General features: G+C 39.3%; 1 protein-coding gene across 1 annotated transcript; it reads right to left on the bottom strand.

Moving 5' to 3' along the window:
* Window positions 1-933: 933 nt before the first annotated feature.
* col9a1a (collagen, type IX, alpha 1a) lies at window positions 934-15,103 on the bottom strand. Its single transcript, XM_026360176.1, has 32 exons — window positions 14,980-15,103; window positions 14,026-14,100; window positions 13,485-13,523; window positions 13,317-13,379; window positions 11,783-11,836; window positions 11,165-11,200; window positions 11,003-11,026; window positions 10,213-10,266; window positions 10,034-10,087; window positions 9,904-9,936; window positions 9,435-9,491; window positions 9,271-9,324; window positions 9,123-9,176; window positions 8,946-8,999; window positions 8,486-8,539; window positions 8,348-8,401; window positions 8,184-8,237; window positions 7,939-7,992; window positions 7,738-7,791; window positions 7,596-7,640; window positions 7,384-7,437; window positions 7,214-7,267; window positions 6,650-6,703; window positions 5,172-5,243; window positions 4,545-4,580; window positions 4,400-4,444; window positions 4,157-4,189; window positions 3,654-3,800; window positions 3,402-3,456; window positions 2,814-3,002; window positions 2,384-2,461; window positions 934-1,740 (listed from the first exon to the last, which is right to left on the bottom strand). Exons 1-32 carry the CDS (start codon window positions 15,052-15,054, stop codon window positions 1,535-1,537), a joined length of 2,064 nt encoding a protein of 687 aa, XP_026215961.1. The 5' UTR covers window positions 15,055-15,103; the 3' UTR covers window positions 934-1,534.
* Between the last annotated feature and the right edge of the window lie 451 nt (window positions 15,104-15,554).

The raw sequence follows: 15,554 nt of genomic DNA, 5'->3' as shown, positions 1-15,554 counted from the left end.
TGAAGTATTACTGGTTTTACTCAAGTATCTCGGCAGTTCTTCCACTCATGTCAATGAATGAAAGAAAGAATAAACACTCTGCCTGCTGTGAAATGACACAATTTGCCTTTAGTTAATAACCATTTTATTTTTTTAGAAACAAGGTTCAGTTTCTGTATAAACTGAGGTAAATAATAATTGAACTTCTTTCATTTGTTGTCTTGTGGTATGCCCCCTTGTGGTCTCACAGCGAAATGGCTCTTGAATTCCTGGAGTGGTTGAGCAGGTGACCTCCAGGTGGGAACATCTGGAACCTGCGTCTACTGCTTTTATTCAGCGTGGTTAATTGGGGAACTGTCATTCCATTGAAGCTCAGTTACAGTCAGTAATGTGTTCTTTTCATAGTAAATCTATTTGCTGAATAGTGACAATTAATTCCTAAATTAGTTTAATAACTAAATAAAAAAAATTTAAGCTCCATCAGAAACGGTATAATGAATCCTATAAGTAATTAGAGAATTATAGTGACATTGAGCTACTGTTAAACAAAATAATACTTCAAATGTCTTTTAATGTGTTTACTTATTCATTTTTGATGCAGTGAATCCTGGTGGATAAATTCTTACACATTAAAAGTATGGGAAATCTGAAGGAATGATGTTTCTAAGGGCTTTTACATCCCAACAGACAAGAAATAAAATTGTTTTTTCATCAAAATGAAACATATTAAATCTAAATGAACAATACTAGTATTGGCCATTTTAAGTTGAACCACATCTCTGCCACTGCACACTGCTGATACCTTCCTATTATGACGTCAGTGTTGTCAGGTCTGTTTTGGAGGAAGAAATATCTTAAAGATGCTGATTGCAGAATTTAGTTTTAATTAGTTAGTTTTTCTGTTTTCATTAAGCACAGTCCTGTTTATTTTGACCATACAAAACATGCGAGAGGTTATCAAAATGTGTTTATTTCCTCCTTTGTACAACTTGAAGATGTCACGTTGAACCTTGATATAATAAATAAGAATTCATAGAACCCTCCAATCACAAAAACAACAGTTGTCATGACAGAGAAATTACCAAACATATCGTACATTTAAAGGAAAATGCACAGGTGGGGATTTAAGTGGATAAACAGATACAAACAAAATGGACCTTATCCAGCAGTATAATTTGCATATTGACACATTTACATAAACATACAGAAACAACTTCACACTTGTCTTGTTGCTGCTTGGACAGAAATGGAACAATGAGTTCTTAAATTCCTACAGATACAGACTGTTACCTTTAATTTTACAGTACAGAGATGGAAAAACTGAGGTAAAGGTATTTGTTTTATGGAGCTGGTGCTTGTTCTTCCTTGTCCACCTTAATGTCAGTTTTTAACCACAAAGATGGCTTCAAGAGTAAGAAAATCAGGTTCCAAATGAGCTGAATAAATCAAGAAAACATACAAACCAAGTCACAAACCCCAAATGGACAAATCTTCCATGGAGTGCTCCTTTCTCCTCCAGTCTCTCAGTATCCCCCAGTTCAGCTCTGGCCCCTCCTTAGATGTCGCTGGGGCCCTTCATGCCGGAGTCCTTTGCTGAAACTGGCGACGCCACCATTGGCAGGACACACTGTGATGGCTCACAGTAACCGTTCAGACCAGCAGGACCGGGAGACCCAGGAACGCCGGTAGCACCGGGAACACCACGAGGTCCCCTCTCTCCGTCACGGCCATCTTTACCGTAAGCTGGTCGACCGGGATCACCTGAAAAATGAGGAACAGAACAGGTAACGTGAAAAATGGATTCTCCAAAACACAGAATCATCGAATGTCTGCAGCCTTTGGGATTTTTCTGCTGAACTTTGGTTCGATTTGTCTTTTAAGTATAGATATTATGAAACAAGTTCAGCAGCAGATGATATGAGTCCCTCAGGTGTCTGATCTCATCATGAAGTCAGTCTGGGACCAGGACTGTGGAGGGTTCTCCCTAATGTTTGAAACTAAGTTTACTAACTGTAAACTGTGTTTAGTTGTGGAACAAGTACTCAAATCTTTCACTGCATGCTGTATTTAAATGTATGTTTTTAATTATTAGACTTAGAGAGAATCCCTTTATTAACTGTGATATTTCCTGAGCAATGATCTGTGTTCACAGCCAAGTGACTTGTGAAGGTTTTTTGCTCACGGGAACTTTGACTTGGTCTTTTGAACATTCTCAATTGTTTTATTTGTCATTTCCTGAATAATACTGAGGGAGTGGGATTTGCTGTTTTTATAGAATTCCTTTTGAACTCTATAAAGCAGTATGTTTATACTCTGTAAGGATTTAATTCCCCTATGTAAACTTGATATTACCTTTATTTTAATTTGGTGCTATACAAATAAAATTGAATTAAATTTAATTTACCTGGGAGACCTGGGGTGCCTGGTTCACCCTTGGGCCCCCTCGTGGTGGGTCCTCTGTCCCCTCTGTCACCCTGGTCACCTGCAGACAAGAAACACATAATTAAAGATCCTATTTTGAGCTGAAGTTCCAGCTCAGAGTTCACACTTCATCTGCTCTTTCATTAACATTTGATCTCTCAGAGGAACTGGGTCACAGCAGCATCAAGAAAGAGTCGAAAAGTGAATGAACACGTCTTTCCAGGTTTGTTTCCCGTGTGTGTCCTAAATCTTTCTGAAGAAATCTAAAATGTTCTGCTAGGCCCACAGGAAGACGACCACAAGCTGGCCAATCAGTACAGAGAAATGGGTGCAGGGGAGGGCCTTAAACACACAGGAGTTTCAGTCTTAAGGCCACTTTTTTAGACTCACAAACCGGCTAATCTGAAACTCACCTTTGGGTCCTTTGCGGCCTATTAAACCAGATGGACCCTTCAGGCCGGGCAGCCCTCGTGATCCTGGGTGTCCGGGGAAGCCGTTCTCTCCTGTGGGGCCTGGAGGTCCAGGTGGGCCGGGAGGTCCGGGCAGCCCAGCAATACCTGACTCAGGCCGGCTCAGACTGGCTGCTAGCTGGGCCAGCTGCTCTGTGGCACAGGAGCACATGGTTTATTAATCAGTTTGAGTCATTAGATGGTGAGTTAGTAACTTAGAAGGTGAGTTAGTAACTCAGAAGGTGAGTTAGTAACTTAGAAGATGAGTTAGTAACTAAGCGTTAGTAACTTAGAAGGTGAGTTAGTAACTTAGAAGGCGAGTTAGTAACTTAGAAGGTGAGTTAGTAACTTAGAAGGCGAGTTACTAAATGTCTTTCACAGTAGACAAACTGTACAATGAGATTTTTACCTGCAGTTTTACTGAGTCAACTCAAACACCTCACCAATGTTTTCGAAGTTCACTCGATTACAAAAAATCAGCCACTAAAGCTTTGTGCTGACAACAAACCTACAGAACATAACCTGAATGACTTCTGTGAAGATGACACTTACCTTGCATTACCCTCATGCAGACTTGTTTAATGTGTGTGTCTGTTGGTGATTTTCCCTGTGCAGACAAAGATTGTTGATAGTGATGAGTCATTTGTTCTTATGTCAGTGTTGTGAGTAAACAGCTCATACAGTCTTCAGTGCTTTAGAGATATTAGAGATTTTATAATTATCTGTTGAATAATGTCAAAATCTCCAAATAAGCAAAAAGCTGAGGGATTGTGCAAAAAGATGAACAAAGATAAAACATCTCACTGCTGATCCCTGAACTCCTGGCAGACCTGGTACCCCCATGTCGCCCTGCATGCCTCGTGGTCCCGGTTGACCTTGCTTGCCATCTTTTCCTGGGAGTCCTCGGCTTCCCTCAGGTCCTTTATTTCCTGTCTCTCCTGGTGGGCCAGTCTGCAAAGAACGACACACACCGTATACACAGACTGTCTAGTTTCAGATTTGTTCTACAAATCCCCTAAGAGCGGCGTTCTTAGGGGATTTGCAGCCTCAATGAGGCTGAACCTGTTTGATTTATATTTTCAATAACTAAAATCTAAAGGTTGGTGTTAAAAGTTCTCAGCTTTAGAAATGTGGTGGGATAATATCTGCTCTTTTCTGAACTCATCTGCAGACAGTGAGATAAAAGATAACGTAGTTCTCATAGTCTTAGTCTTGATATACAAAACATACATTTTTACATATGATGAAGCTGTAGAAAGCAGATTATATCTAATAAGAACTAGTGTAATTAAGCTGAGTGATCATACCGATCCTTTCTCTCCTGGTTCTCCTTCTTCACCCTGAAAGAGAATAAAATAGTCACACATTACATTTCTTCAACATGTTTGACCTTTACCTGTTTTTACCTGTTGTTAAAATTTCAAACACTTCATTTATTCTCTCTACCTTCTACACGTATGTAAATCACACACTACTACACTCTGATGGCTCTTTGTTTTCTTACTGCCTCCCAAACTGAGACAGACACAATCCCAGGTTTGATCACTCACCACGTCTCCTCTCTCTCCTGAAGTTCCTTCTGCACCTGCAGGTCCCTGTTACAAACACATATGACACATTTTTGGCACTTAATCTTTTTCAACTCAGCACTTTCAAACACAGCCTGTAATTTACATTGTGTTTTATGAAACATACCTGGTCTCCTTTGGGCCCATCAAAACCAACTGCACCCTGAGAAAAAAAAAGAACAATAATTATTGTGATTATCTAAAACATTTAGATAAATTAGAAAAAATATAATATAATCCTGGTATACATGCGGCTCCTAAAGGAAAAAGTATTTTCTAAAAATATTGATGATTCTGTTGATCAGGCAGATGATATCCAACAGGGGTTAGAAGAGCTGATTTAGCTGAACGTAGCCAACTGGATCCTATGTTTATTTTCTAAATAGATTGCACCCTAGCAGGTTAATTAGACTTCCTCTCAGCTGTGGGCGGACGCCTTCAGGCCTTGATTAAATGAAATGTCTGTAAATCTTCTGGTAGCGTTTTCAAACCGACAAAATAGACCTGATGCACTTTGGTGACCAAACCTCCACCACAGCTCCACCACAGCTCCCTCCTGATTCAGATAATCTGTAAAACTGTTTTATAACTGGATTTTATTGATGTAGTTGAAGTAATGTTAGCGTGGTGAGTATCACATCATCAGAAATGTTGAAGCTGGTGCTAAAACCTCTGAAAAGAAACCATTTATAATGAGATTTATCCTTAAATGTAGCTGGGTTCATGTTTATTTGTGTTGGTTTACATCTCTTACCCTGTCTCCCTTCTGGCCACGATAACCAGCAGGGCCAGGAAGTCCTGGAAGGCCTGGGTTCCCTTTGCTTCCCTGTTAAAAAACACACACACACACATATATATATATATATATATATATATATATATATATATATATATATATATATATATATATATATATATATATATATATATATATATAAAAACACAAACTCAGGATGAAAACAGAAGATCGACTGTGTGAAGCCTGCCCCACTTTAACCCGACCACATCTACAGAAAAAATAAAAACGTTTCCAGCTTCACATCGGCTCATGAGTGAGGCTGGAACCTCCTGTGGACCCCCCAACGATCCACCCCTCCTTCAGATGTTTCAGGGTACACGTGGGTACAGGATTGTGGTACAGTGAGACTACCAGTTTGTGGCCTTCCTGGGAAACAGAGAGCTCTTTCAGGGCTTCTCAGGTTCAAATCTCCCCTGAGCTGGAGAAAAACATGAGATTTCTGTAACAAGAGGCCATTCATGCTCGCTCACTGGTGGATTAGAGACTTAACCACAGGGGTAGAAGTTCATAAACGCCTGACACTGGTTATTAACGGCACACAACACAACTCCACTTCCCAGCTCTGAATGTCTGAGCAAGATACACGTTTGTCTTGGTGAAGGAATAATTTGTTCAGTGTGGGAGATTCAGTAGGATCCATGAACAGCGATCATGAACACTGATCTTTAAATGAGTCGAGCAGCAGCACAGACCAGACATCAGCCGAGTGGAGAGGTTCAGCTGGAGCTGTGGCCCAGACACAATCGCACTGTGGAGGGTTTTAGGCTAAAACATTTTAATACTCTGCCTGATTGAAGTTACTTTCATGATAACGTGTTCCTTCTCTACCTTTTTTTAATCCGCCTGCAGTAACACAATAATCCTGCTGTTTTCCTATCAGGATTCATCATTTGTTTTCCAGCCCAGATGAAAACCGTTAAATGAACCCAAAAGTGTTTCTGCTTCAGTAGAAATCTGTCACACACCAAGACTGACAGTTTTTTAGTTTAGCAAACATTTAGTTTAGCGTGTTTATGCTTGATAAAGGGTGTTGTAGTCAGACCCCAGTCATTCAGAGAGCTTACTGAGACTTTCTTTAGGTTTTTTGCAAACTTCCTCTAGTTATTATTGCTGCTCGAGGGCCACACTGTCACTCTTACCTTATGTATATAAAACTCTGATTAACTAGTTTATATTTAGATCAGACGACACACTGTGTCAAACTGAGATATCTCCTCCTTCACCTTGTTGTGTACTAGACATCCTCTTATTATAATATTCTCACAACATGCACTTATTAGCTGTGCATGCTTTTCTCCACAGTGTGTGAGAACAGTTCTTTCTCCTAAAAGCTACAAATAAAATAATATACAGCAAATAATCAGTGACTCAGATCTGTTGTGAACTCAACTGTCTGTTTACAGCTGTCAGTTTCATCTCAGGTTCATTCTTACCCTGGCTCCTGGTGAACCTGGAGGCCCATCAGGTCCTCTTTCTCCTTGTGCACCCTACAACAGAAAAACAAAAGGAAACTTAAAAAACGTGTGTTGAAGTTTCTTGGATTACAGCATGTTGTGAGAATCTAGTAGCGGATGTTTCAGTGTAGATTTTAATATAACCTTATATTTAATTAATTTAGTTTGGCTTCATGTTTTACAAGCCAAGAAGAGCTGACTTCCTATTTGATAGTTAATGTTCCGTTAAGTGTGGTTGAATCTGAACGTGCGCGATTGTATTTGATTGATGCTTATCTTTTGATAGTCAATTATCTACAACAAAGATAATGAAGTAGCCATTTTTTTCACAGTAGCTCTCAATAATTCGCCGGTTCAACCGACACAATTGCAAATATATTGAGAGTAAAATAACGATATTCTGCAAAACTGTGAGCTGTCATGGTTGTTCCCTCCTGTAATTCCCTAAGGATCTTGGTGTAGCATTTCCTGTGTTTTTCAATGTACGTAGCTGTGTTAGGAAAAAGATATCATGCAGCTTTATAGCAAGATCCAGACACTCACTGGTCCTCCTCTGGGTCCGACTGGGCCCACCTCCCCCTGCTCGCCACGTTCACCCTGGAAATATAATAAGACATCAGATTAGTTCTTTAACATATTATCTGACTCTCAGGCGTCTGCTTAACAATTCATTTCACGTTTTCTGCTCGTGTTTTAAATGTTTTCACACGTACTTGTTTTCCTGGAGACCCCATCAGACCTACAGCTCCTGGATCACCTGTGTTACCCTGGTGACAAAACACATTAATAAGAGTTAATTAGTCTTTGTACAGCACTTTGGTCCATTATAGAAGTTTTAAGTATCTTATAAATAAAGCAGGATTAAATTTTACTTCTGTCTCCGTGTGACCTTCAGTAGAAGAAACTACTGTTTGTGTATAAATACCTTTGAACCACTGTGTCCTTTTTGTCCATAAGCGCCTGGCAAACCCTACATGAAAAATCGGTATCAAACATCAACATGTGAGTTCAACAAGGCAAATTTAAAAAAACGGTTAGTGATGTATCAGGGGTCAGAGGTCACTTACAGGAAGTCCTTGCTGGCCGGCATCACCTGGAGCCCCATTTTTCCCTGGAAGACCCTAAAAGCAAAGTGACTGTCAGTCTTACAGGACCTGCACATGTTCACTTTCAAAGTAAGAGCACGTTTCTCAAGTCTTTAAGTTGCTGAAAGTTATTTTTGCAGCAACAATTATTTTAACACAAGAGAAGATTCAGTGGGAAGTTACCTTGGATCCTGGAAGTCCAGGTATTCCTTCACGACCATCTGGACCAGGAAGGCCCTGTTGACAAGACATAGAGCAATGTGATGAAAAGGATTGGAGGGTTATGAGGTTTTTACATACATTAAGTTAATATGCTTGTTAGGGTGGTAACACGTTGCCTGGAGGTTAAAAATATATCTAGACTTTAGAACATAAAGTCCAATAAAACAGAGTAAGAACATTTATTGTGGATTTAGGATGACGCTCACAGATTCTCCCTTTGGCCCTGGCACTCCTCTGATTCCAGGTGGACCTGAATCCCCCTACAGAGAAACAAACAAGCTACTTCAAAACTTAATAAAAGCAACTTAAATTCACAAATTCGAGAATAAATAACTACTTTCAAAATGCGTCTCTGTGTTTGAGATCTTACCGTCACTCCCCTGGGCCCTGTCTCGCCTATGGCTCCTCTTTGGCCAGGATCACCCTGAAAAATAAATTAATTTATTAAGTATTTGTGTCGAATTAATAAAGAAGAAACTGCAGCAGTGACAGAACAACAGGAACTCACTGGGGCTCCTTGAACTCCCCGAGGACCCACATCACCAGGTTTTCCACGCGGTCCCTGTTTGGAGACATAAAGTATTTGTAATTGGTAAAAATGTTTAGGATTTAAGAAACAAATCATCAGGTCACATTAGATTTACAGGCTAAACATAAAATAACAAATGGTGAATTGATTTTGTGTCTGATATCAGTTTTGGATAATTGCTGATTAGAACATTGTTCAGATTTTAATTCTCTTCGACCTCTTCGACTGCATGATCAGGGGCAGGACTAGAGGGGTGGTCAGGGGTGGAACAGGCCCCACCAAAATGGCTGGTGCCCCCTAATTATTTCCTATTTTGGCTGTTTCTGGGCTCCTGTCAGATTCATAAGATGATAGATAATGATAATATGATAAATTAATGTAGAACCTATAAGTGAAGCCCATTAAACTCTTCTCCAGTGTTTGTGTGACACCCTCTTACCCTGTCCCCTTTGGTTCCAATTATTCCCGGCAGGCCTCTTTGTCCACCTGGGCCCTAAAATTACTCAGCGGACAGAGGAGAACAGACAGAAATATCCCATGTTAATATGTTTGACAGGGTAGAGTCATCCCATCTGAAGCTGCTCCATAGTGAAGGGGGTATGGTGAAATATTTTACTGGTAGTCCTTGAGATCCAACTTCTCCGGGGGGTCCTTGTTCACCTTCTTCTCCCTGAAAGAGAATGTAACGTAAAGTTGTCAGGATATGACTTTAGGTCTTCAAGTGATTTTCATTAATTAAAACTAGGTTGTTAGCACAGTGTTACCTTGTGTCCTTGTCTCCCTGGCTCACCTGATTCACCTTTAACCCCTTTGTGACCCTGTTGAGAGAAACAAAATGTCAAAATGAATATTAAAGTGTATTTAATTAAAAAATGACAGAAGAAGAAATGAAGCTTAAATAATACCAGAGATCTAAAAATGAACCTACTTTCATACCAGGGAGACCAGAATATCCAGTCAGACCAGCTGGGCAGGCATTGGGACACTGAAAAACACAAGAGCCTATTTGAGGTCATGGAAAAGCCCTGCCACCAGGGGGCGTCACTGATGTTTACCCAACAGGAACATGCACAAAACAAAACTTAAATGAATTTTAATTGTGTTTCGCCCATTTGCTTTTTTCTATTTACTGCTGATCATCTCTAAACAGTATTTTCAAATTAGCTTTTGTTCCGTGATATGAATTTCATTGACCTGAAAATGTTAAGTCAATAAAATAATAAAAAAATAATAAATAAACAAAAAAATAGTGAAGTTATGTCAAACATTCTGACTCTGAACAAAACAACTCTAATAACAAATATCTAAAGTATGAAGGGCTCCTTTTTCTCATAACACTTGTACACAGCTGATAATATCAGTAGATAGAAATAAATGTTCTTTGGGAACAAACTTACCAGGTCCTCGCCTTGATACACGCCCGGAGGTCCCTACAGAAAAAACATGTGATAAGAAATATTTACTCATTTGTTTATTTTTACCCTAAAGCATCAGTTTCCCTGATAAGACAGAAGCTGTGAACTTTACCCGAGGACCAGCAGGACCAGGAAGACCGACTTGACCTCTCCTGCCTCTGTCTCCCTGTGAGAAATAGATTTTTATTATTAGAATTTATTATTTATTTATTCTTTGGACAGTAATAATCAATTTAAATCTATGTTTCCATTTTTCAGTTGTATTTAAGAACAAAACATGAGTTTACTCACAGGGGGCCCAACTTTGCCCAGTTCACCTGGAAGTCCATCTGTACCAGGAATACCCTAAAAAATAGACAAGTGTGAAAACTGTTGCAATAAGGTTTTCTAATGTGATCGACACATGTTCATGGCCTGACACTGTAAACTGAATATAGTTTACATGTCATGATATTGCGTCGCTGTAGATGTGCAAACTTCCATTTCCATGAAAACAGGATTTTATTCTACTAATTTATTAGCTCTATGCTAACACAAAATAGGATTTACCATTAATATGCTAATGGCCATTAGCATCACGACTAACACACAGCACAAAGTCAGAGTTGGGATGGTCACTGGTGGTGCTGCTGGTAGTAAGTGAAGGCTTAACAATCTAAAGTGATAAAATGTAATGTAATGTTCTGTATTTAAAGCATCGTACTGAAAATTGATTCATAATTTTACAATTTGAATTAAAATGTAAATTGAAGTAATCTATTTTTTTCTGTTCTGTAATGTATAACAGTTTTGATTATTGTATTTTGCTTTTTTTTTTATCATAGTAGTTTTATATTCAGCATTAAAAAAACACTCATACTAATATTGTGATTGATTTAAATCACATTCTTTAGCTGTTAAAACACATTCATTTGTTCTGTTATGGATCTTCAATCTTCTGTTTTGAAAAGTTTTGAATTAGTTTTAAAAACTGTAGAAACTATATAAGCAGCTTCTTTAGTGACTGTGTTTACCTTCCTATGTTGAGATCTATTTACAACAGTACCTAACTGTAATGATTTACAGTATTAAAGGTACTCACATCAAGCCCGTCGGGTCCAACACCCTGTGAGAGAAAAATCATCCACAATGAAAATGACTGAACAGGAATCAGGGCTTTATATCTATTATACCAAGGTTCATTCAACTTTTCTCAAATTTAATGACTGAAGTTATAGTGAATAAAGGTACTGGTTGTACTTACAGGCTCCCCAGGAGGCCCACGTGCCCCAGGATCCCCCTGAAAACGCAAAGAAATGAGAACTGGCATCAGAAAGCTCAGTGTCTGTCAGCTACTAACAGTCTTTACTGCTCTGTAGATGAAGCTGTAGAGTAAATTAACTGCCTTATACTCTTGCTGCTTGTTGTTGTTTTGTTGCCTGCTGTTCTTTTCTCTCTTCTCTTTCCACTCACCCCAACCGGTCGAGGCAGATGGCCGCCCACTATGAGAGGTTTCTTCCTCTAAAGGGAGTTTATCCTCTCCACTGTTGCCTAAAGCTTGCTCAAATGGGATTGTTGGGTTTTCTCTATAATTTTTTGTATAAATATTTTCTGTAAGGTCTTAAACCTGCACTGTAAAGTGCCTTGAGACAACTTCTGTTGTAAATTGGCGCTATACAAATAAAATTGAATTGAATTGAATTTAAATAAGTCGTTCCAAGGTAGAATCCACTTCTATAAATCAGAACCTGATGTTAACACCATGTGTGATGCTCCGTCCAGATTCAACCTCAGGACACAGTTTAGTTGCAGATGCTTCAGTCTAAGACTCATCACAGACATTTCAACAGATTTCAATAAAACAAACAGATGATGAACTTACTTTTGACCCTTTTGGGCCGACTGGGCCTGGATCGCCAGTAGGTCCAACAGGTCCCTGTAAAGACGACATAAAACCAGTGAAACATCTCTGGCCTGTTCATCAAGAGCAGATGGAACAGCTACTGTAAATTCTCTTGTAGATAACGATAACGTCAGTCTGATTAACTGTTGATAGTGAATGAAATAACGCAGCAGGGATTTTAGTTCTAATTTTACAGCACCAGTCTGGTTCTGTGAGGTCTTATAAAGACTCAGTGACAGTTTGGGTTCAGATTTGTGCAGATTTGCAGATAAACCATAAAAATTCACCTGAATTTACAAATTACAAAAGAAAAACTGGACCAGAAGATGATTAATGTTTAAATGAACAGTGTGTTTAATAATTTTTGTTCATCTTTGTTAACCTGGAGTCTTGAAAAAACATTTCTGACCATGTTGCTTGGTCTTAATGAATAAATGAACAGATGAGCATGAACAAAGCTATAAAATCAAACAATAAGACTCTTTTTAAGAGAAACATGTGCTTTAGTTTGTGCATAAGCAGTTACTGGGTCATATTAGATTTCTATGAGGTAATTTGAAACTGTAACATTAAAATCTTATAGGTGAACGTCAAGTTCTGGTCAGCAGAAAAAGTGTAATGCATTATGATAAACATGCTGAGCAGAGAGTATCTCCATGATAACGTGCAGATGTGCATCGATCAGTGGACAGAAGACACTGGGTTTATACTTCTGCATTTATTCATTTGTTTGCTCGTGTCCCTTTTAGGCCTCAGTAAAAAAAAAGCCATCTAACTTCATTTCTAAATTTGGCATCAGTATTGAGTGTGACTCTCAAACATCACATCAATCATTAGATATAAGCAGGAGGTTTGACCCCTTTTCCATTATTTTGTTCCTACCCCATAAGGGGAGCTGTGTGCACGTCCAGCCGTTCGTTGTATGAAGACAGCAGATCAGGAGAGTTCCCCCTCAGACTTTCATACAGTATCATTATCTGTTCTACTTTCTATGACTGAAAACAAACTGTTTCAAACCTTGGACACATCTTGGTGCAGTTTAACATGAATCTGCCCGTCTGTTCTCAGCAGCATCACCGCAGCAGACCACTAACACACTGGGGCCATTTTGTGCCGCCTGTCCCAACATACAGTTCTCTCCTGTCAGCCCGTCTCTGGGCAGCCCGGTCCCCCCTTCACTACCTTCCGCCTCTCACAAAAAGAGCCCTGTTTCTGTCAGGAAGCTACTCGAGACTATTCCTTAAACAGCCGGATTGGTTTATACAAGGAAGGATTTTTTCCCTCCACACTTTTGCTCAGTTGAGGCCAAAACAAGCTGCTCACACAGCAGCAGATCTGAATATCTCAGGTTCTCCAGCTCAGATCTAAGAGATCAAATACATCCTCTTAGTGGCCTCTCGTCTGCTGGATTAAATCCACTGGTAGACTAAAAACTCTTTAGTTATTTCTCCAAACTTTACCAAAAACCTGTGATCGAAGCTTCTCTACTATCTCAACATGCTGTGTCACTCACATCGGCGCCTGGAAGACCTGGAGCTCCTGGCAATCCGTCTTTGCCATTATCGCCATCAGGGCCCTGAAAGCAGACACATCAGCTCTGTTTATTTTGTTTTTTTGGCTCAAACCTCAGCAGTCATCTCATATTTCTTCATGTGAAAATAGAAATTAAAAGTCAACTCACTGGTCCGCCGTTCACTTTGGAGTCGTCTCCTCTGTCGCCCTAAAGATGGATGAAGAGGATACTGAGTCTCAGCACATATGATTGGGACTCATTTAACAGTCCACATTCAGTAGTTTCCCACCACACTTTGCTTTGTGGGAGTGTGAAGAGGCCTTTAAACAACATATAAAGATTGCAAATTTGACGTTTTAGTTGGTTTGATGATTTTGGTTCTAGAAGCTTCTTAAACTTTGTGGAGTTGTAGAAGGTTTTTACCCATAGTAAAATATCAACATCTGTAGCCGTTAACAACCACAGCTGCTTGTTAGGTGAAATATTCTGACAGTAGAACATAGTTTTACAAAGTTTAACATCACTGTACACGAAGAATCATGTCATGTACAAATATATTTATTTCCTGAGTGATGTCAGTACTGAATCAGCTTCTGCTCGTCTCCCTGTTTCACTGTTTACTGACTGATTAACCCACATATGAACTGATCCACAGCTACAGTCTGACCCATATCTGACAAATGTACTGTCGGTAAAAACGCTAACTCACGTCGATGCCGTCTACTCCAGGCACGCCGGCTGTTCCTGGCGGTCCTGTGGGGCCTCTGGGACCGACCGGGCCCCTCTGTAGAACAAACAGACAAATCGACTTTCATTTAAGTTCATCTCAAAATATCCAGTAGTGGTGCTGCTGCTGCAGTTTGTGAAGGGCAGCAAACACAGAGTCTCATTGTTTCTGTGATGAGGGGAAAGGTCATGAAACTAAACCTGGTTTCCCATTTTAGTCCCATTATACCACCTAAGTAAGTGCATGTGTTCAGATTACTGCTGCTGTCTGGTGCTGATTGGTACCAGGTGGACAGACTGGGATGAAGGGACGACAGTTAGGACCAGTTTTAAAATGAAATTAATGAAAGCAAATGAAATAATAATGTTGTTTGGAAAGCTTTTGTACAGTTTGCTGAGAAAAACATGTCATATACTTTAAATTCTGTTGATTTCCTCAGTCTTCTACTAAATATTCATAACACTGTTATGTGGGAAGCGTTATTCTATATTGTAGGACATTCAGGACAAAGTTGAAATAATCAGAAACAGCTTTAGTAAATCACTTCATTCTGAAACCAGAAAATATTTATAACACACTAGAGTCGTTAAACATTTAGAGAGATTTAAGTAATTAACCAAATCAACACAACCGGCTATTTTCAAAAGGAATAATATGAAAATATGAAAAATATGCAGTAAAAGTACAGAATGACACTATGATACTAAGTCCATTTATTACTGGGCTAAAACCTCCAGTCTATGATATTTACATTATTTGACACTTAGGTACAATATAGCCTTATTATTAATCATTACACAGACAGCCATGTCCTCTATTTATAACATTATACTGATGAATGAGTACGAAAACACCATAAAGTGCCATAAACCCTCTCTAAATACAACAGTCTTCTTTTAAAAAGGAGCAAAGCTACAAAAACTACTTATCTCTCACCTGAGCTGAGCAAATCAGCACGATGTGCAGCAAAAGCACCAACAAGGATCCCTGACTGATCCCGGAGAGAGCCATGGTCTTCTCGGGGCCACAGGAGATCCTAAAAGTCCCTTTTCTCAGATTATACGGGGCTCACAGACGGTCCACCTGTCAGTGTCCCCCCCAACTGAAACCCCACCGCCTGCTGAAAGAGGAGGATGTTAGAAAAGCCTGATTATTCATGAGAAGCTGAGGCTCTGCAGGCTGATTGGAGGAGAGGGAGAAGGAGGGCTTCTCTGTAGACAAAGGGTGGAGTGTACCTTAGAAATGAAATGCAGGTAAAACTGGAATTTAAACAGTGTTACACCTATATTTTGTTTCCTGTTAGTAAAATAATTCTAGAAATTCATTATGATCTTTACAGAACATGAACTGGTGTTTCGAAGACATGACATGAAAGGACACACATATAAAATAACCTGAGTTAACGACGCTGTATGATACATTTAGTAATAGTTTAGAAATGACAGTACAGCTGTCCTGTATGTAAATTAGTAAAATAAATGTGCGACAAATAATCACAAAAGTGAGAAAAC

The sequence above is a fragment of the Anabas testudineus genome, chromosome 1 (genome assembly GCF_900324465.2).
Source record: "Anabas testudineus chromosome 1, fAnaTes1.2, whole genome shotgun sequence".
Taxonomy (NCBI): domain Eukaryota; kingdom Metazoa; phylum Chordata; class Actinopteri; order Anabantiformes; family Anabantidae; genus Anabas; species Anabas testudineus.
The sequence above is the reverse complement of the archived record's forward strand: the minus strand, read 5'-3'. Positions and strand labels throughout refer to the sequence as shown.